General features: G+C 32.5%; 1 protein-coding gene across 1 annotated transcript in view; it reads right to left on the bottom strand.

Annotated features, from left to right (window-relative positions):
* Positions 1–601: 601 nt before the first annotated feature.
* Positions 602–23,539, bottom strand: part of MEIS2 (Homeobox protein Meis2) — an 83,878-nt gene continuing 60,940 nt past the window's right edge. Inside the window, exons 7-12 of the mRNA XM_051214170.1 lie at positions 17,043–17,469; positions 15,908–16,056; positions 13,129–13,205; positions 10,496–10,554; positions 8,516–8,596; positions 602–5,477 (exon numbers count right to left, since the gene is read on the bottom strand). Coding sequence (XP_051067321.1) covers positions 4,417–5,477; positions 8,516–8,596; positions 10,496–10,554; positions 13,129–13,205; positions 15,908–16,056; positions 17,043–17,469 — 1,854 coding nt within the window. The 3' untranslated portion in view covers positions 602–4,416. The remainder of the gene's footprint in view (positions 5,478–8,515; positions 8,597–10,495; positions 10,555–13,128; positions 13,206–15,907; positions 16,057–17,042; positions 17,470–23,539) is intronic.

Consider the following 23,539-nt stretch of genomic DNA (forward strand, 5'->3'; position numbering starts at 1 on the left):
ATGGAATACTTTATATGAATATTTGTTAAGATTTCAATGAATAGTTCTGTATAAAAAGGTGTTTTGTGGAGATTTTTAGTAATTGGGTTCGAATCCTGCGAGATGGGGTCATGGGTGCACACTGCTGAGGAGTCTCACAATAGGATGAAACGGTCGTCCAGTGCTTCCAGGTTTTTCATAATGATCTAGCTTCACATTGACTCATGATCTCAACTATTGAAGTTGTGAATAAACTGATTCCTTGTTTCAACGTTATAAGGTTTAAACTGGATAGATGATGAAAAACACTAGAAAACATTGAGATTAATAAATGATCAACTGTATGATACCATAAATTGAGATCTTATCACTAGCCCATTACAAATGTGAAGATATCACAGGTATTTTTAGTTTGACAACACTTTAACCAGTAACACCTTCTAATCTGAATCCTACCCACCTAGTGAAATCAAAAGTCAGAAGTGAGGAGGTTTGAAGATATATTTGATAGTTTATCAACATATTAAGAAGCGACTGATCTAAATTGGCTAGTGGTTGCAGGGGAATTTGAGCACGGCCTTCCCACTTGTAATCTGATGCGGATTCGCCTTCAGCTGGGTGAGTCCATTAAAACTAATATGGTCAACATCAAATATCGAAGAATTACAGAGGTATTGATTTTGGTGGTTTATACGAAAATTATATCGAATTTTACTTATCATAAAATATTAATGATCTGTTTATTCTTATATCCATTACTGAAAGATTTTTAAGAAATCTATGCTAACCTATTGAAAGCTCTTTATGTGAACACTAATGGTGAAATTTCATCAGAACGAGCTCTTTACAGTGACTTTTACCAGGAAATATTAGGCTCTCAGTTTTCAGTTAATTTTATCACAGAAATTATTTTATAGATGCCGTTACTGGTGTTTGAGTGTTCAAACATTATTAACCCTTTATCAAGAGATTCATTTATCGAATTGGAATACCCATCTAATAAAGTTCTGGGTAATGAAGATGCTGACAAATTCAAAATCTTATCATTACATTTATCAAAATTCCAAGGATTTTAGAAAGAGTCTCTCCTACTTCTCTCAAAGTGCAAAACGTTCCTCCATGATCAGTCTAAATCAATGCATACATTAATGATAAAATGTCAAATAGTTGAGGTCGTTGACCACTTCGTTTTTCTTAAAAGTCTCTTCAGCACCAGTGGGTTGGTATCTAACGTTAACCTGATACAGATTTTAAAATCTTGTTTAGTTATTAGTAACCCTTAACACTTATGGAGTAGTCGAGACTTTCATCTACAAACCAAAGGGTGAGTATATTGCATAAAAGCCCACTCTATATTACTTAATCGAAGTGAAACACGGTTTATTAAAAATAGACAACAACATCCATATGTTATAAATTCTTCTATTACGGGTGTTTGAAAAGTATTCCTCACCACACGGTATGAATAATAGTAAAATACTAGACAAAGTAGACAAACCAGTTAACGGAATGGTGAATCTTTATCAAATAAGACGTTTTCAAGATCACCATCTACTTCAACATACAATTTTCGTTGGAATAGGATTAGTTTTTTTTTAAGAAAATTCAATGCAATCGTATCAACATGTAGCCGAAGTCCATCACATAAAATGAACTGTATTGCTAGACACTGATAACCTGATTTAGTACTACAAGGTAACCGTGATCATTGATTAACACATTTAATGATATAGTTGAGAATCGGTCACAATGACATAGATATCTCCCCTTAACCTTGAATTTCAGTATTACCTAATACATTCTATTCTTCACCGGTTAAGATCATGAGTCAGTTGAAGTTAGACTACCATGGAAAACCTCGAGGCACTGGACGGTCGTTTCGTCCCATTGTGGGACTCCTCAGCAGTGCGCATCCACGACCTCACCCCCTGCGAGATTCGAACCCAGGACCTACTGGTTTCGCGCGCGAGCACTTAACCACTAGACCACTGAGCCGGCATCCAACGGTGGTAATGTCTAACTTCAACTAATCCACGAAACGTAATTAAAAGTAGTAGTAATAGTTGTTGTTGTTACATTTCACAATATATTGGAAACTTAATTTCAGTTTTGAGAAATAGTTTTCATCTTTATAAGACATTAAAAACAAAAGAACATTGAAATACAAACAAAAATTATTATCTATTACACAAGTTTATTTTTTGGATGCAAAAGAAACATTTTTCGTTGTTCATATATATATATTCATGTAGGTATGTATGTAGTGTGTGTGTGTGCTCATATGTCTGTGTATCGTTAGTCATAGTAACAGTAATAATAGTAATAGTAATCATAGTAACATGTCTGATAATTTTACATAATTTTTTTTGTGTAATTTAAGAGAGAAAAACATAAAAATAATATATATGTATGTATATATGGCAACAGTAAACTTCGATTATTCAATTAAAGAATAAAAATTCAACCAATAAACATTCCTTTTCTTATATCCAAATTATTATTCACAATAGTACCAGTAACAACACATTACTAGTAGTAGTAGTAGAAGTAGTAACATTAAAAAGTATCGTTTTTTTTGTGCACTTGAGTACACTGATTCTGTGTACAGAAAATTTAAAAGGGAGGGGGGAGGAAATTTAAAGATGTGTTAGATGAGAAATAGATGGGAGTCTCAGTGATAATAATAATAATTTTGTAATTACATTATCTTCAAACAATCATGGTAGTGAGGAAGAGTTTACCAACAATGATACAACAAAGTATTAATGTATATGTATATATATATATATAACCACTGAATATATTGTTAATAGTGCAAAATACGCAATTGTTCTCTAAGGAGCATATTTGAACTTACTGGAAATTTGAATCAAAAACAACTATGAATATCTTATGTATAATAGAGATCATTTGGTATTTCATCAGAAAAGTTATTGTTCCATAGGTGGACAGTAATAGTTTACAGGTGTATGAATATAAATAATGAAGACCGAAAGAAAGTGAAAGAGAATAGGGAAAGATTCATACCTATTAGTGTATCGTAAATATTTCACAAATAATTAGAAATGAACATAATAATAATGATAATGATTCGCATTATTTTGGCATATACATACGCTGTGACATATGGCAGTTCTGTTTTTAAAGAAAAAGTCAACAAAAGCAGTTGGGATGATGATGGTGATGGTGAGGCAATCAATGGATGATTCAATATTGAACTACGAAGCTGATGATTAGCTTGTTAGATTCGTATTTATTCGTTTAATTCATTGAAGTTAACACTCTCATTCATATATTACATAACTAATGACAATTTGAATATTACAAATACCATTAACATTGTTGTAATAGAATGGATATCGTTATTACTATTAGTGTTTTTACTATTAATGTTACTATTATTATTACTCGTATTATGGTCATTATTGTAAAAATGGAATTACTGAGAGGAATAAACAACAAAACAAAAGAGAAAAAATACAAGCAAATAAAAAAATGAAGGAAATTACGCAACATTGATTGTGCTAATGACAAGATAGTGAATTGGTTAGACAAACAAATAGATGGTAAGTAGTTATGTGGCTAGGTAGGTAGGTAGGTAAATAGATTAGTAGTATAATGAAAAATTCAAATTATCAATCAATAAGTGACTAGGTCAAGAATAGTGATGGGGGTGGGTGGGCGGATGTTATTACTGTTATGGTTGTGGTGACAATGAAAATACTCGTCGGATATTATCTTATATAGAAGAATATACACGATGTGAATGAGTTTCCATTTTGTTCCATTCCTAGACAAACAATCCTTTCAAAAAATTAACATCAATACCATTTTTTTTTTAGTAAGTCATAGTGTTTATCATTGAAGAATAAATTAAACAGGAAAGTAAATCAAGAATAGATAGAAAATAAGCTGCCTAGAAACAAACAGATTAAGAGAGATGAGTGGGACACTAGAAAACTTATGTCACACCAACTTGTTACAAATATCATTTCTTGACCCTTTTGAAGCATAAAGAAATGAAGTAAACTGAGAGTAATTGACTTCAGTAATATATTTGTACAACAGTAAATATAGTCAAATTATATTCACGAATATGTCTTCTCCATTGGATATTATGATTATGATCATTGATTTGTGTATTTCACAAGAGTGAAGAGAGTGTTATTCTATTTGTAAATATATATATAGATAGATGGATGAATATTTTAACTAGTTAGAAAAAAGAAGTCTATCACTGTGTTTTATTGTAGGGAAGATGGGGGAGGACATGGATCCACCGGGGTTTAATAGATGGTGCGTAAAATTTATAGAAAGTTCTTATACATATATATTCATAATCAAATAATTATTTCCTGATCAGTAGATCTGTTTCCATCTGCTTTTCTGTATAGAGTTGTAAATGTACAAATTTGCAGTGCATATATATGTATAATGTTAACCTGCATGGATATCTTGTAATGATGGTTGGGGTATTGTGTCTTGTCCACCAACGGAAGGTAAGAACCCACCACTACTATGATGATGATGTGAGTGATGATGATGACCAGTTACATGATTTGTATGATGAGTATAATTTGATAAATTTAAATTTGTATGTCTATTCAACACTGGGAATGATGATGGTGAGGATGATGATGATGTTGGTGAACCAGCAGTAGGATTATTTATTGAATGTTGTAAATGTGCAGATGGAATGTTATTCATCACATTATTAGGTCCATTAAAAATCGAATTATCATTATGTGTTGGAGATAATGGTGTCGGATGACCAGATGACATAGAATGACCGTTACTCATTCCTCTATAATTAGGTGAATTATAACCTGTAGTGGATAGAGACAGTGTAGAATTATTACTTAAATTAGGATTATGATTATTGTTAGTAGTAGTGGCAGTAGTTGTATTAGTTGCAGAATAATTACGTTTCAAACTTTGTTGTTGTTGTTGCTGTAAGGCGAGTGCTGCCGCGTACTGAGCAACAGCTAAAGTTGCCTTTTGCACACTATCCACATCAGCAGCTGTACGCATTTTCGACTCATTTGCTGTATAATTATAATTATTATTACTGTCCGAAATGTTGTTACTATTATGGGAATTTTGAAACAAACCAAACTGTCCAGGGAATTGATTAGAATGTCTTCCAGACATATGATTAGGAGTGTTCGACGGTGGAGTTGGTGAAGGAGTAGAATAAGGACCATAGGGAAGATGACCACCTAATATTGGTGGATAAGCACCTACACCCCCAACACCATTTCCAGAATTAGGGAATAACCCACCACCACCACGCTGATAGTTATTTGGATTTGAGAAATCAGAGTCTGGTAGACTACCACCGCCTAAATAATTTGATATATATCCTCCCCCACCAGGAAGATTGGGACGTCCAGAATTTAAGTGACCGTCTAGATCACCAGCTGACGCGTTATTTCCAACTGCAGCGGCTGCAGCTGCCGCATAGAACTCTTCAGGACGAAGAGATGATGGGTGAAAGCCTAAAGGAAACAATTATTTTCAGAAAAAAAACAGAAAATAGATTAAAGTTATGATGAAATAATAAAGAAAAAAGTACTGTATGAGCCATTAATAACAAATGTAGGTTTCTAGTGAAAATAAATACGTTTCGCTAGATCTCAAATAAATTTTTATTGATGACTAATGGATTGATGTATACTCCTATTATTGTGGACTAATCATCAGTCTGGAACAATACATAACCTATGCTTGAGTACTGACGTAACAAGTTAATTAGTCAGTTGATCATCAGCAATGTAAGAACTTGACACATATGTGCATTGATTCAATTTACCACATCATAGGAGGACACTTAGAAGAATTTATCAAGACAAATACCAAAGCGGTAGAGAAGTCAAAGAGTGAATATATCAGAAATGGTTTGGGGAGATTTTAGAAATTTCACAGAATGAAATCATGAGTCAATTGAAGCTAGACCACCATGGAAAACTATGAGTTACAATGAAATTACTTTGAAACTTAAGATACACTTTGCCAATATTGAATCACTAACACAAAAGCTACTTTATATATGAAGTTACTTGTCGATCAATTACTCACTTACTCCGTCTCTCTCTCTCTCTGTTGCTTCCCATTTTCATACTCAAAATAAAAATACTTCCTCTGAAAAATCTATGACTACTTATTGATTAATTCTCACCTCCCTCCCTCCCTCCCTCTCTCTTTTACTTATCCTTACTATTGATAATGATTTATATATTGTCAAATGACAAAAATAAAGAGAAATTAGAGTGAGTCATGAATGAAAGAAGACAAATAGAAGTAAATAAATAGACAATAATAACAACAACAAAAAGGAGGTATTAACCCATCTATGAAAGTCAATTCATATGATTATTACCATTATTAATAGTATTATTATTATTACCATTATTATTACTCGTCTTCTGTTACTCACAGCAAAGAGATATAAGAAGCATTAATAATAAACATTATTAGTCATATAAATCATAATTCATTTATTTGATCAGCGATTATCTGTATGTATGTGTATCTGTATATGTATGGGTATGTTTATAGAGGTATAATTTTGCATACAATTGTATACAGAGACACCCCTGACATGGATGAGAGATACATACAATACATCTATCTTCATTTAATGATGATAGTTTAATCATTAAACCTTTAATGTTCATTCCGTCTACATTAGTTTTAATAAATAAATAAATAAAAATGGATTTTTTTTTCAATTAAATGTAGAATCATTACTACTATCAAAATAGTAATAGTAGTAGTATCACAATGGCTTTTAAACAGATTGAAAAATAAAAGAAGGACAATATGGATTCCATTTTATCTGTATCATGTCAACATAGGTTAATATGCCGGTATGTGTGTGAGAGGAAGTGTGTGTGTGTATGTGTATGGGTTTGTACGAGCTAAATATATCATTTCCGGATAAAAATAAAAAGTGACTTGTCTTTTGAAAAAGTTGATTCATATTGGTGAAAAAGTAATACACCTGGAGTATTACGAGATATCATCCCTTACTATAGCATGGTCGCTATGACTTTCTACCAGTAATACTATATATACAGGTTTTGTGTCCAGTCAAATGTCACCTTGTTGGTATATACAGTTGATGAGTCCATTAAAAGTGAAGTAGGACGAAACCTCCATATAAAAAAATAGTACTGACTTTCAATCATATAATCGATCCCATGAGAAAAGTTAAAAATATCAACCATCGGATATTCAGTTTATAGTCATCTGTATATTAAAATATTCACTGTTAATTCTTAAGTTTCTGAGTTGGATTTGTATAAGAACACAATTGAAAATGAACAACAATTAGTTGAAGTTAGACATTAACACCGTTGGATGCCGACCGGCTTAGTGGTCTAGTTGGTTAAGCGCCTGGCGCGAAACCGATAGGTTCCTGGGTTCGAAGCCCGTGAGGCGGGTTCGTGGATGCGCACTGCTAAGGAGTCCCACAATAGGACGAAACGGCCGTCCAGTGCTTTTAGGTTTTCCATGGTGGTCTAGCTTCAATTGACTCATGATCTCAACTGTTGAAATGACTACAATCTCCACAAAACCCCTTCTTATATATTTCTTGATTTATAACGATTTTCTAGCTTGGCTCTGATGGTAGATATGAGATGAATAATTTCAATAAATCGCTTATATCGACAGCATCAATTCAACACTGAATAGCTAGTAACTTAGATAAGTATTGCTTAATAGTTTTTCTCCAAAATATCATATTCATTATTCGAATGAATTGGTGTATAATCAAGTTGGAAATACAATCGAGAATATTGGTGATTTAATGAGTTCATCAAAGAACATTAGGATAATTATTCGATAATCAAGTGATTGATATACCACGTCATTCGTAGGTTTTAGAGTAGAGCATAGATGATATTTAAGTAATCCCTGGGCGGTGGCCTATTGGTTAAGGTGTTTAACTTTCAGACATTAATTCCATCACACTCCATTTATTTCTGTTTGGACAACCAGGCAGTATTATTAGTCCTATCACCTAATGTATGGTTCTTAACCAAGTACATGATGAGTGATTTAGTTTAATTCTTATTAATGATCTCGATTCAGTGGAAGAACTGGTCAATCCTTTTTTCAAATGGTACCAACAAACTACACAATAAACTAACATATTAACTACATAGCTATTTAAACCCAAAGGGTGGTTAGCAATGAACACATGTTCGATTTTAGTTATACAGTCTGTAAAACTATGTGGATTCTGTATCGTCTTATACAGAGTCGGACCTAGAACATTCAGACCCGCTAATGTGTAAGTGAGTTTTCAGTGATTCACATTTTTCCAGTACTATCAATCACATAACGCGATCATCGTCATCTGAATAACAGTTAAATATATAGGTGTTTACCAGTGTTGTAAATATTTCCATTGGCTTTTGAAATGCTACCATAGCATGAATGAAAAATAAATTTAAATTAAATAATCTCCATAAAATTCCTATCCTAATAAATATATATTAAATTTAATCCATTTTATGTTACTACCCACCTGGACGACCATAGGCAGCAAAATGTTGATTATCCATATAAGGTAAACATCCAGCAGCATCGGGGGGATAGCCATGTGGTCCTATTAATTTGTAATTAATGAAATTTAATAAATGTATGTATAATTAGAGGACACTAGAAATAATAATAATAATAATAATTGCACAATAAGTAATAATGAATAGGTAGTCTTATTGGAATATATATATATATTATGTGAAAGGGGGGTCATCGTTTCTTTAGATCCACTCTAATATGTCACAGTATCAATAAATACATAGCAATATACACAATCCTTACATGTACAAAATACATTGTGGCTAGACACATATTGGATACAAACAAATGACCAGGCAACGAAAAATTTTAAAAAAAATTAACTGATGATCAAATTACATAATTAAAAATAGATAAGAAATATTTTTTTTAATAATCTCAGTCAACCTAATGTTATTCCAGTGTACAATAACACAAAAAACTAAGTGTAAGAAGGAAATCAGTAAACCATATCTTAAATTGGACATTAGCAACTGTTTTATAGCATTTTAATAATTGGTGGCTCATTTTAAGACTACGGTTCTATTCGTCTCTTTCCCTCTGTGCACGCACGTGTGTGTGTGTATATAAACAAGCATTTATAAACAATTATGTCCACAATATACTCAATGTCCGTTAGTCGAATACCATCAGTAATAACCTGCTATATGAGAGAACAAACGAGCTTCCTGATGAAGAGGAAATTAGGAAAAGACGACAGAGGTGAATAGGATATACATTACAGAAATCATCAAACTACATAATGAGGCGAGTGCTAACTTGGATTCCTGAAGGGAAACGGAAAAGAGGAATTTCAAAAAACACACTGAGTCGAGAATTGGAAGCAGATATCAAAAAGATTAATAGCAGCTGGAAAAGATTGCCCAGGACATAGTTGGATAGAGAATGCTAGTTGGTGGCCTATGCTCCTCGATGAGGAGTAACAGGCGTAAGTAAGTAACCAAGACATAAGAAACTAACTAGAAGAATTTTCTATTTCAAAACTTCTTTTATATTTTCTCTGATTTTCAACCTGCTGGTCATGTAACTTATAAGGTGTGAATTTGATCGCTATTAGTATCAATGACATATAGTACTAAGAACATTCATATTAGGTCGAAATCATTGTCCAAGTCTCCCTAATTTTCAATATTACTCCCCTTACTGATGTTACTCTATGATAAATGTGGCCTATAAATTAAATCTGTCTTTATAAAACTATCCCCAAATTCACTGAATGCTCAATAAACTTAAAGATTAATTGAATAACTGAAGACTATCACGATATTCACGTTCAGTATGTCTGATGTTCATGCAGGTAAACATATTTATTGTAGGTGAAAATAGACCTTTTTTCCTCGGTAAGTTATTTAACCTTTGAACTCCATGCAATTAGAGTGATCTATTTTACTAACAATCCGGTTTCTGTGAATGGTTAAACATAACCATAATATAGAATTTAATCAAAAGTGATATCAAAGTAACATTATGAATTTATAGCCACTTTTTCAGCTAATCAACAGGGAGTTAGTATAAATTGAGAATCAATGAAACCGATTAGAGTATGAATAGTTTGGAGAGTAAAGAACTAATTATTTCAAATATCATTTCCTTTATAGTAAGAGGACAATATGCAATCATCACATTGGCATATTTATTAAATTTAATTAGCAGTTGAATCCACCATTCAATCTAAGTTAGACCACCATTGGACATCTGGAAGCACTGAATGGTCTTTTCGTCCAAGTATGGGACTCCTTAGCAGTATGGGACCGTCGATGCACATTGCTGAGGAGTCCTATATTGGGACGAAACGGCCTTCCAGTGCTTCCTGGTTTTTAATGATGGTTTAAAATCAATCCATTCATGATGTTAATCTAAACTCAAAAATCTCCACAACCCTATACTGATAAGACATTCTAATCAAGTAGTGTACAGTACTTACCGGCTCGATTTGATTGATCAATCATTGGTTGAACAATACGTCGTCGAGCATTAATAAACCTATTTAGAGAAAAAAACACGTAGAAACCAAATAAATATTTTTCAATAACTTTGTCAACTCATAGTTATCATGGTACAACCGACAAAATAAATCAAGTATAAATAAGTACTTAGTAGTCTTGACTATGCAACACTCTGATTAGATACATATCAGAATAAACTGAATGGTCGATTTTCAATTAACCTACTATTTTGTAGCTTTTCCCAACCTACTTCTATATCGTGAAGTATTGAGGAGTTCGAGTAAGAAGTCGCGCAGCACCTATACCTGGAAATTGACATTAAAATTATATCTTTTATCAACCAGAGTTCAAACATAAAATCTTTCAAGGCTTTCACAGAGTCCTTAACCGTGAACCAACTGAGTTGGTATCAGATGGCTTATATTTATTACTTCGAATAATTATCAATAATATATAACAATCTTCCAATGGGATTGGTGGAAATTGGCTTCATACTTGTCATAGTTGTGTCCTCTTCGTCACCGCTTCACGCTAGAGATTTGAGAATCGCCTTTCAAAATTAGTCAATAGAAAATGAAATATCTTTGGTTCAATCCCCAGTGGGTTTTTAAGTGTGCACTGGGACTAAACAGCTATCCAGTACATCTTGGTTTCCAATGGTTGTCTAATTAAGGTCAGTCTGTGATATAAATGAACTATCAATTAGAATTAGTTATTTCCCTATTTGTACCTTTTTTTTCTAGAATTACTGATTATCAGCCTCCTTATCTTTTTCATCACAAATAAATTCATATGGCTTTTATTCACTCTCCGCCCTCTTCTTTCTCTACAGTCTCTCCTCAAACATTTCATTATTGTTATCTTAATTCTTTGTTCTTTTTTTTTGTTGAAAAATTGCCTCATTTTCCATTTCTTTAATTATTTTAAATAACAAAAATTAATCCTCAAAGTCAGGAAATATTTTAAATTTTAAAAGAGACCATAGTATCCACCTTTTTATTGTTGCTATGCCCTCAAGATGTGAACAAAAGGGGTGGGTAGGGGATAGATGAAAGGAAATTTAAACAGAGTAAATAAACATTAAATCAATTGAGAAACGAAGGGGTTTTAATCTCTTTTTTTTTGTTATTATTATTATGCAATAACAGTTATTCATATTTATTATATTATTGTTAGTCCTAGAAATACTACTTATATATATACATGTCATTCTATTGCCTAAAGGCTGAATATCATTCCTTTTTAGAATTTAGGTTATTTGCATATACAAACAAAATAATATCTGTACTAGATACTGAAAAAAATCTTAGACAAATGTAAATAAATATGAAATGAGAAATATTAGCATAATGATTAATACTAATGATAGATACAATATTGTTATTGTATTCTCTTTTAAATAAACAATCTGTTATATTTTTTTAAAACTAATAATCATTTTAATAGCTGAGATCATGAGTTAATTGAAGTTAGATTACCATGGAAAACCTGGAAGCACTGGATGGCTGTTTCATCCCATTGTGGGATTCCTCAGCAATGTATATCCACAATCCAGCCACGCGAGATTCGAACCCAGGACCTATCGGTCTCACGAGTGAGGGCTTAACCACTAGACCACTGAGCTAGTCGGCATCCAACAGTGTCATTATCTAACTGCAACTAATCCACGAATTTGAGCCACTATCCAACATTGTCATCAGTGAGTTACTATCTCACAATTGACCCGGTTGAACTCCATTAGTTAGGACTTCTCATTAGAACTCCAGGAAATGCCTCTTGATGTCAGTCACTAGTGAGCATATGATTAACATACTTCCTATGAAATTCAAACTTAAATCATATTAAAGATTAAGTTAGAATCACTTTGCTGATAAGTGTCAACTAATATGAAAACTTAACGAAGGAATTCTTATAGATTAACACTATTTAATCATCCTAACGTTAATAAATAATGCCCTGACATGTCAAGTCATTTAAACTAGTAATCAGATAGAGTTCTTTCAGCAGTATTATCAATCAAAAAGACACGTGTAAGGTCAAGGAAATAACAATGAACTTTAGTTGAATCAGTCTGTTCAGCTAGACGTTTTTCGACATGGAAAATATGGTCACTAGACGTTGAATTGTTCATAGTAACTCATCAAACTCAAGGATGATTAATACTAATTAATCAATAGATGAAATGGAAGAAGTACTTGCAGAATCTTTATTAATTTTGTCCTTGTTTCCACCTTATTCTATTTACATTTAAGTAAGAAACTTTTGGTAAAAATTCAACTGTTTCCAAAGTAAGTTATTAAAGCAAAACAGCCTGGCTACTAGGTGGAGTGAGTGAGACTAGATAGTTATTTAATGGTGTAGCTTCCGAGTAAGACTACATAAGTTAAACAGTAACACTGTCCCAGTTCAACACAATTTGATTGAGATTATTAGTTCGATAAGATAAACAAGTTCAGTGTGTCAAACACAAATTGAAATTTTTACAACAACTTAGAGATCAATGAACTTAGATATATCGCTTTCTTTGTTGGAAACTAGCAAAAAATGGATTCAGCCGCTTCTACACACATTCATATAAACACAAAACACATATATATATACGATTGCTTACCAGTTATTTACTTGTAGAATTGTTAAACCAGTATCTGTAGCTAATTGCTTTTTTTGTTCTTCCGATGGATAAGGATGCTAGTTTTAGAAGAAAACATTTTTAGAAAACAATTTACGTTTAATAATGATGATCAGCAATAAAGTTATTTTCTAAAACAAAAAGGAAAGTACGGCTTCTCAATTTATAAATCTCCCTAATGGAAGACCAATAGAACCAAATGAGTACTGAATATGGTCACTTTATTTTATTGTAAGGTACCTCAGATCTTACGTAATCTCTGTACTGCGGTAAGTACAACATCATTTAAATCCAATAATTTGTGCCTGATGAAATAAAATGACAATTATTCAATATCATTATCAGTGACAATTCTATATATCACAATTCCAACATGATTGATCTGATTTGAAGTTGAAAATGATAGATTATATGTATAGCTTGGAAGTTTGTACACCACGGAAAAGCCTCTGAACTAAAATGAAATAGTTGTCCAATAACTTCCCAATTTCTAAATAGTATTATTTAATAGGTGATAAAAATAATTTTCAGATTTTAATATTATTCATGAAGTATCAATGTCTAGTTAATGATAGCCTACTCATAAATTATTATAAGTAGTCTGATTATTTTTTCAGTAAAAAATGTTTATTTTATTAATTTCATCAAACTGAGTGGTTATATGGGGAATGGTTTTTGTCGGAAAGCATTGGTGGCAAGTAAATGAAAACAAAAACATAATGACCAATCTATATCATTGGATAAAGATTGTGTTTCATTAGAAACTAATTGTGACTAAAGATTATGGGTATCACTTGTGTTCTTTGCTCTGACAGTGTGATAGGATGATTATAATTCCATAGTTAATGAATTCCTAACTCAAGTGAAAGAACAGTCTGAGATTCACTAGTGACTTTCAATGATTATGTAGATGAAATCATATGGTATGGTTTACTTCCGGTATTTTACACTTTTTAAGTGATCATGTATTTTTAAAGAAAATTTTATTTTAAACTAAAGATATTTGTTTATCTTATACATACACTGAAGTTGAAAATATACTCGAGTAACTGTTAACAGTCAAACTATGTGAATTCGATGAAATCAATATGGACATATTAGGTGAACACTATTGAGATGTTACCAAGCTAGAAGGAAAACAACTATGTATTTTACTACAAAATTTTCGATGACTTTCCTTTCAAGAAATTGTCATGGATCGACTTAAGTTAGACATTAACAACGTCGGATATCGGCCGGCTCAATAGTCTCCTCTGTCAAACCGAAGGTCCAGGGTTCCAGTCCCACTTGAGTGGTTGTGAATATGCACTGTTATGGAGTCCCATATTAGGACAAAACAGCCGTTCGGTGCTTCCAGGTTTTCAATTTTGTGGTCTAGGCTAGATAGAATCGTGACTTCAACTATGAAAATACTACAATCTGATAAGATCATTGTTATCAAAAGATTTATGCGTCTAACTTTATCTTGGATATTAACCTTGATTTGATTAACCACTTGTATGACATCATATTCCACACTTTTTTCATTATAAACAGTCAGTCAGTCAGCTACAACGTAGGACCAGGCACATATATGCATCGGTCCAAGTTGCTATACCTCATTAACACAACAAGATGGGCACTGGATTCATAAAAGTAGTTAATTCAGAGGTGGTAATATGTAAAAGAAAGATTGCAATAAGGATATAGTACAGGAAGAAAGAAGTAGTTGGTAGAAAGATAAATATGAAGCGATTTTAATCTCTTAGTTTAAGGGAAGACAGAGAGTGTATACACCAACGCCATTGTGATTGGTTCTGAGCCATGTCACACACAGTCTCCAACCAATGGTTACGATAGTCACTCGGACCCCAAGCAAGTAGTCTGCATCTACCAACATGGCTCAGACTAGAAGTTAGTGTCTTCAAGCACTGATGCCACGTTTTTGTTTGGTCGTCCCTTAATTTCTTCCAACCATCCCGAACACCGGTTAGCATTGCACGTCGTGGTAATCGGTGTTCAGGCATACGTAACCCGTGGCCCAACCATCTCAGTCGATGAAGATTCACTTTTCATTCCATTCTTATTTATTGAATTTATCTAAAATCAATTGTTGTTTATACTGCATAATGACATAACTTATGTATAACATTCCATTTCTAAACTCGTATCATTATACTGAAAAGAAATTAATGATAAATCTAATTGACCTACAATGATTCTGTTTATGTTCATTTAATTGGATCATTATATTGATTTATTAAAGAAATGATTTACACAACATTAAAGAATATCAAAACATCTAACCTTCTATTGATTAGGATATTATAAATTTATTTATTATAATTAATTCAATGGTCAATTCATCAGAACAGATCAAGTCAAACCTTAAATTGATCATACTGATAATTATGATTCTTGTTTAGATTAAGTACTTCTTAGGAAAAGATGATGGAAATGGATAAGACATACATTACGCAAATCATCAAACTGAATCACGAGACAAGCCCTAACTTGGAATCCTGAAGGAAAGTGGAAATGTGGAAGGCCAAAGAACACATTAGAATCAGATATGAAAATGATGAGTAACAACTGGAAAGAGCTGGAAAGGATTACCTATTACAGGTTTGGATGAAGAGTGCTGGTGAGCGGTCTATGCTCCTTCACGAGGAGTAACCGGCGTAAGTAAGTTCTTATTATGTTTAGTAATGTTATAGTTAGATTACACATCTACTCACATACACACACGCGCGCATACATACACACATATATCCATACTTACTGATAGATGTTGAAATAGCCAAGCTCGCATAATATTTGTAGCAGCTTTAGGGAAAATACCACGTTTTTTCTGACGTTTTATTGATTTTTCTTCTAAATCGAATTCATCAAAATTTTCCCCCGATCCAATTGAGTTATCAATTCCATCACCTATAAAGGTATATGTTTGTTTATGTTTATAAAAAAAAAGAAGAAAAGATGGAATGATGAAAAAAAACAAAAAAACTAACAGTGGAATGTAATGCATATATTACCCATTGAACATGTTAGTAGTTGTCTGGATTGTGTAGTTTGGTAGGAGTTAAGATATTGACATTTAAAATGATAGTTACCGGATTAAAATCTTAAATCATAAGGAGAGAGTTAAAATAGATTGATGTTAAAAATAAATATTTTGTCTTAACAGTTTCTGTTGCTAGGTATATGAACTATAAAGTACTCATTAAAAAGGTCAATATATAACTAATATCAAACAGTTGTCATATGAACTCCGCAATCATGACCTCAAGTCGACAAGATCACTATGAATCCAGTTTCTTTTTCAGATACCTCAAGAAATGATAGTCTCCTTCTACGTATTAGTATAAGTGTTTAAAATCTTGAAATTACAAAATAAATGGAATTGTACTATTGAAATAAACTTGTCAGTACTACTATGGTGCGTGCTACTTATATTGACATAAGTAGTATATAACGCGAGTCAGGAATGTAATGTCTGGCAGCAGAAGATTGGGAAGATTAAGAAAGGAAGAACGGGAATAGAAAGCAATTAGTATAGAAATGCATGAACAATGAAGTTCGAGATAATTATTGAACATTTTGCAAATTAAGTGTTATAGTATGGTTTTTCTATTTTACCAAGTAACTCTGTAGTGTCGTGCTAAGTATAATTCAGTTGTCCCAACCCGTGTTCTCCTTCACTACACTACTACCTCACAAACAACAACTACTCAATGGTATTCCTAGAAGAATTACCATGAACTAGTAAAAATAAAATATCTCTGCAAGTTAAGTATTTATCTATTTATTGGACGTTATTATATACATGAGGAAGAACGCAGTAAATGTTACTTTTATTTTATTTAAAAAAAGAAATGTACAAAACATACAATCAGATAAATAACATTTCAACATACCCGCTTCACTGTTCATATCTTGACTGGCATTACCATGACTACGAGACATTGGTGTATTGGACTGAGATAAATTTTGTGACATGTGATTGAGTGAATGTGGATGATGATTATGAGTTTGGCGAACCAAACTATGATCAGCAATATGTTGAGTGTTGGAAATTGTTGTACCAGAAGCAGTACGTCCACCCCCACCAGAATTGTCAGATGACCGTCCACGGTCACCACCACCACCGCCGCCGCCGCTGCCATCCCCACCACCTCCTCCATTTCCATCACAACCTCCACCACCACTACCACGATTGTTGGAGTTTCCACACCCAGATGCTCCATTACGGTGACATGTATTTCCACCGCCATTAGGACTAGTCCGATCATCTGCATCCGGTGACCGCCGACTTCCAACACTTCCAAGTAAAGGGGAAGAATTCTAAATTGTTTTCAGATAGACAAAAAAAGCAGGCGGAAGTATGAATGTAGCATTACATATATTGTTTTGTTGTTATCGTTAATAGTATTGTTGTCATTATTCTGAGTATTACCATAAATCACAAAAAAAAACTAATCAAATTAAAGATCAAAGCGAATGATAATCAGATATATATATATTGTCGGGCTATGTGAACAGACGTCAATGGACATACATAAATATATGTATGTATAAAAACATTGTAAAAAAAGAAACGGAGAGAGAATACGTGCTGCTGTCCATACTCTGATTATCAAATGTCCCCATATATACATACATATATATGTATGTTTTATACATATATCTACATAGGAAAGAATATAGTCTATATAGATATTCTAGTTTTATGCTTAATAATAATGGTAATAATAATTTCCAAAATGACAATTGTCAAAATGATTAGAATAAAAGGACTTTAGGAAAAGCGAGTTTTAAAACAATATTCATTTCCTGATTTTGTCAAAAATCGCTTTATATACTGTTGGTATTTATAATGGTTCATAGGGTATATGTATGTAGTGTGTGGTATTGTGTATGTATTTGCTACATATATACATAGTTTGCGCATGTATGTAGTACATTGTCCTATATAATATATATATATATATGTGTGTGTGTGCGTGTGTGTGTGTGGATACGAAACTATATGGACTACTACTGAGTGTATGTACATTTATATATACACATACACATGTGAACATACATCGCTGTCAAAACAAGAAATGAGAAATGGAGACAGTAGGGAAAAAAAGTAAAGATTAAAGGAGGAATGACAAACAATGGAAGGAATCTAGAATGACAATAATAATAAAGGATGGTAGCCTAGTAGCAATGATAATATCGACCGAAAACAACGATCAGCAATTTGTATACACCATACCATTGACAAAAAAATGTGTACAGGAAATGTAGATGAAAAATTTTATTGGTATATTAGTTATAAATAAATTTCATCTACTGAATAAAGTAATCGAACGGTTAGTAATTATAATCCAATATATTGGTAAAGGATACACTATTAACATATTTGCTTTATGTATTGAAATTAAGACAAATAGTTTAGAATATTTAATTGTCAAATTTGAATACTACTACTACTACTACTACTACTACTACTACTACTACTACTACCGTGGTGTATACTACTTATGTTGACAGATATAAGTAGTGTGATGTACTAATCGAAAGAAGAATGCCGGCCAATAGAAGATTCAGAGAGATCGAATTGAAGGAAACAAAGAGCAACTGTAATAACAACAGAATTGAAATAAATAAAATACAGTTGAAGGAAGGCGTCCACATAATGCACTTAACGTATGATTTTCCTATTTAACGAAGGCACCCTGTAATTTTGAGTCAACGAATAAGTTGGTTTCCTCCACCTGAATTCTCGTTCACCAGACTACAATTACTACTTATTTGCATCGATCGGTGTATAGTTACCAAACGTATGTTTGCGTCCCTCCTCCAGGTTTTGTTAATGAAATATTATTGGTCAAGTTACAATGTGGCTATTCGTTTAAGTGACTCGATACCACATTCATCATGTTGGGATGCAAGGGTGTTAGCATTAGTCAACAGGAAACCCTAGACCTAAATATAGACATTGAAGAGAGCATCAATTGTCTCTTACTAGTAAATATTAACCAGAGTGAAACTCAGGTATAGTGTTGTCTGTCAACTATCGCCAAACACTACTAATAATTAATAATGAAAATAGTAGTATTATAAGCAAATATTAGTAAAGCTATTATTCTATTACTTCAAATGCTAAAATATATTTAGATGATGTTTTTGTCAGTCGATATTGCGGTTTGTAAAGCTAAATAACCTACATTTCCTCAATAGCAATCATGAATAACCATTTACAGCTTTAACGAAGAACAGAATAATAAATGATTATACTATCAACTGAATTACTGTTTTGTCTAAAAAGATAATGAAATTGTTTCGAATAACAGAACACAAAATAGTCGCTAGTTGTACTCCAAACTGATAAGAGTCAAACAGCTATAAACTCGAATTAAAGAAAATATACCAATGTAATATTCTTTACAGTATGTGGATTTGTGGAGATTGTAGTATTTTCACAATTGAAGTCAGGAATCTATCTAAACCTAGAAGTATTGACGGCCGTTTAGTCTTAGAATGGAATTCCTTAGCGGTGCGCATCTACGACGCCGCTCATGGACCTCGAACCCAGGACGTTCAGTCTGGCGCACAGATGCTTAACCTATAAACCACTGAGCCAATATCCGTGTTGATGTGCAACTTCGATCGATCCATGATCTTGCGCAACCTTTCATCCCTTGTCTGAATTCAATAACTGTCTCACACCCGACACGGAATGAACATCATTGGTCATGGTTTTTTACTAGAACTCCAGGAAATTCACATCCTGTGTATCTCAGGTGGATGATTTCGATGGAGTTTTGTTCTCTGAGTTAGATGGTTTGGTCGTGGAGATAAATGACGGAAAGAAACAACAATTCCCTTGGTATATACGTAGATATAGTATACATTAGTTAAAAAGTAGCTTAATCTTACTATATACGAAGTGATTAGCATTACATAATTTCTATAGATCGGTCTGTTAAAAGAGAAACTAACTAGGATGGGATCAATCATTGTATGCTATTTATTTATTTTGAAAATAAAAAAGGTGGATGATTTTGGTGGTTTTGTTCTCTGAAAATTATGCACAAAAATAGGGACAAAAATCAAACCAATGAGAGACACAACCAAAACAAATGAGTAAACAATGACAGGTTTAAGGTCAACAAGAATCAATCAACATCGAGGTGTACAGCACAAGCTGTGAACCATATGTGGAGAAATTTGAACTCTTCACTTCTATCTGAGGTTTGTGTTGCTGATGATGTTGTTCAGAAGAACGATGAAAGACCCACGACCAAACCATTCAGCTCAGAGAACAAAACTCCATCAAAAACATAAAGACTTCATAAATTGTGGTTATATTTTAACAACATCTAACTTTTTCAAACCATACTTCTTACTCAAGCGATATATCTTAAGAACCACTGTCAATCCTAGTTTTTAACCTTACCAATAGGTTTATCCATTCACTTACTCCTTCTGTTACTATAACTATTACTACTACTACTGATGAAAAAATCTACAATCATTTATTCAAAAAACGGTTAACCTAAATTATATTCCCGAACCAATCAAGATAAAGTAGTCGACTTCACAGTCATACTGTAAATATCAAAATAGAGTTGAAAATCACAATTAGAAATAAATGTCAGGATTCTTATCATAGATTAACATAAACTATTATGCAATAATTTTAAAATCTTTGTACTAATCCCAAGTCCTAGCAATAACAAATCCTTTGTTTTTGATTGAGATCATGGTCCGATTGATGTTAGACCACCACAATTGAAAATCTGGAAGCACTGAACGGCCGTTTCGTCCTATTGTGGGACTCCTCAGCAGTGCACATCCACGATCCCGCTCGCGGGATCTTTCACAAAGTGTTTCATTTCATTTAGTTTCTTCAAAATGAACTCATAATGATTATCAGTATAGACGTTAACACCATTGGGTGCCGGCTCAGTAGTCCAGTAGGTTAAGCATTCGCGCGCGAGACTGAGGGCTCTGGGTTCGAATCCCGCGATCGGGATTGTGGATGCGCACTGCTGAGGAGTCCCACAATGGGACGAAACGGCCGTCCAATGCCTCCAGGTTTTTAATGGTGGCCTAACATCAATTGGTTCATGATCTCAATCAAAAATTTAATAATCTCCACAACCCCTATACTAGAAATCCTTCGTTTATCTTTCTTAACTTCAAATTGGCTAAAATAATCTAAGCGGTCAAGATCATTCAGTAGTTTACTTTAGGTTGACCAAAATTATCCCATGAAGTAATTTTTTCCGAGAAATTCATCATAGATTTTTTTCTCTTCACTTCTTTCTTCAAGTATCTTATTGTTTGAAAGATGACAAACGTGAATCGTAAGAAAGTAGATAAAATATTTATCATTATGAATTATTGCCTAAGGCAAACAAAATAGGTGTTTTGTTTGTGTTCTTCATGTTTGCCCTACCTAACTGTATACAGTAAACATTGTATATATACAAATAGCTCAAATCATCAATTAATCAAGTACTACTTGTTTTTATACATCATGAGTAGTATTTAAAGTAGTAATAATGTGGACAGTACTATTACTACTACTACAAGTAGTATAAGTCAGCTATTGTCAAGTATTTTCCAAATTAAATAATAATAATAACAATAATGGAACTTTCAAACTAAATAAAATAATTCGTTGAGTTAACTTTCAACTTCACTCTTACTGAACTCTAAATTGTATCTCATATTCTCTTAGTTTACTTCTGAGCACTTATTATAACTGTAATTCACTTTATATACCCCCGCCCCCGGCTCATTCACGTCTATTTATTATTATTATTATATATTCTATGAATACATTACAATATAAATAGACGCACATAAGTAAATGAATAATTAATTCAAGTAAAATGGGAGAGGGGGAAAAATCGATTTCGAGTCATTATTATTAATGTTTTGATTGTTTCTGCTCAGTTTTTTTTCTCTTTTCAATTCTGTCAAAAACACTCCCATACGCTTCATTGCTTGATAATTAAATTCAATAGAGAATGGGATAAGAAAACTCATTCATTCACTCACTCAGTCACTACGAAACAAAATAACTCAAGAGAAAACACATTAAAAATAAACAAAACAGAAAGAAAGAAGAAACGGATTGGGTGAAAGTGAACTTAGTGTACCGCTAACTCTATAGCACGTATTAAAGTATATAAGATGTATGTTCGTGTATGCACGAACATACATTTAATGTATAGTGAATGGTGTTTGGAATGAACAAGAAAGAAAGACATCGAGCGAGCAAGAGGGAGAGAGAGAGAGAGAATGAAAGAGCTAAAAAAAAAGATGATCGAGAATAAAATGAAAGTTGTTTTTCTTTTGTAGAACGAGAAAAAAACACATTAAGATAAACAAGAATCGGTAGTAATAAATGGAAGAATATAAACGAAATAAAAATCATAATAAAATAGGTTTTTCTTTCTTTTTTTCTTTTTTTCTTTCTTTTTTTGGAAAAAGAACAGAACGAAATAAAATTGGACACTTGTATTTTTAGACAAAAAGAAACAACCGAATTAGGCAAAAAATGAGTGGGTGATTAGGTAAGAGGGAGAATGTACAAGGGTATTTAAGTAGAGCTTATGGAAGAAAGAAAGAAAGAAGAAAAAAAGAAGTTTGTTTATGGTCCATTAGATTTAAATTTGTAATAATAATGTGAACTGAAGAGAACAAAAAAATCAGTGTTCCATGCAATTGAGCACGAGAATAGGTTTGTATAGTTTTTAAACATACACACACACACACACCTATACATAGAGTTACACTAATACAAATATTTATTATTATTACTATCAATATTCAGGACGATAAATCCTTTAATCTCTAATGTCCATGAGATAACAAAAGATGACGTTAATATGGATACAAATAAATCAACAATCAGTCGTATTATTAATGAGCACTAATTAGAAGGGATACACTAATGAAAATCAGAATACAATAAATAGATATTACATTCTAGTACAGGATATTGTCAGAAATATTCATCTATGATCAGTTTAATATTGTAAATAAGATCTTCAAATGTCATGTCAAATGTTTAAATTGCAAACAATCGAATGATCCATTAATAAGGATTGATCAAGTTCAACTACATCTAATCAATTAAACTAATCTCTTACTCAAACATACCTGGAAGGTACTCAAATGAAAATCTTGTTTTCTACTTAAAGAAGATTAAATATTATTCAATATACTGTAGAGTTATATTAGAAAAGTCTTTCATTATTAATTATCAAAGCAACATCACCAATGAGATATTGATATGTCCAGTTAATGAGTCTTTAAAGTGAAATAGGAAGAAAAAAGTCCATTTGGAAAATATCCAGTCAAAGACAAATGAAATCGATACTTATTTCCATATTGTTTTTATTGT

Source organism: Schistosoma haematobium, chromosome 2 (assembly GCF_000699445.3).
Source record: "Schistosoma haematobium chromosome 2, whole genome shotgun sequence".
Taxonomy (NCBI): Eukaryota; Metazoa; Platyhelminthes; class Trematoda; order Strigeidida; family Schistosomatidae; genus Schistosoma; species Schistosoma haematobium.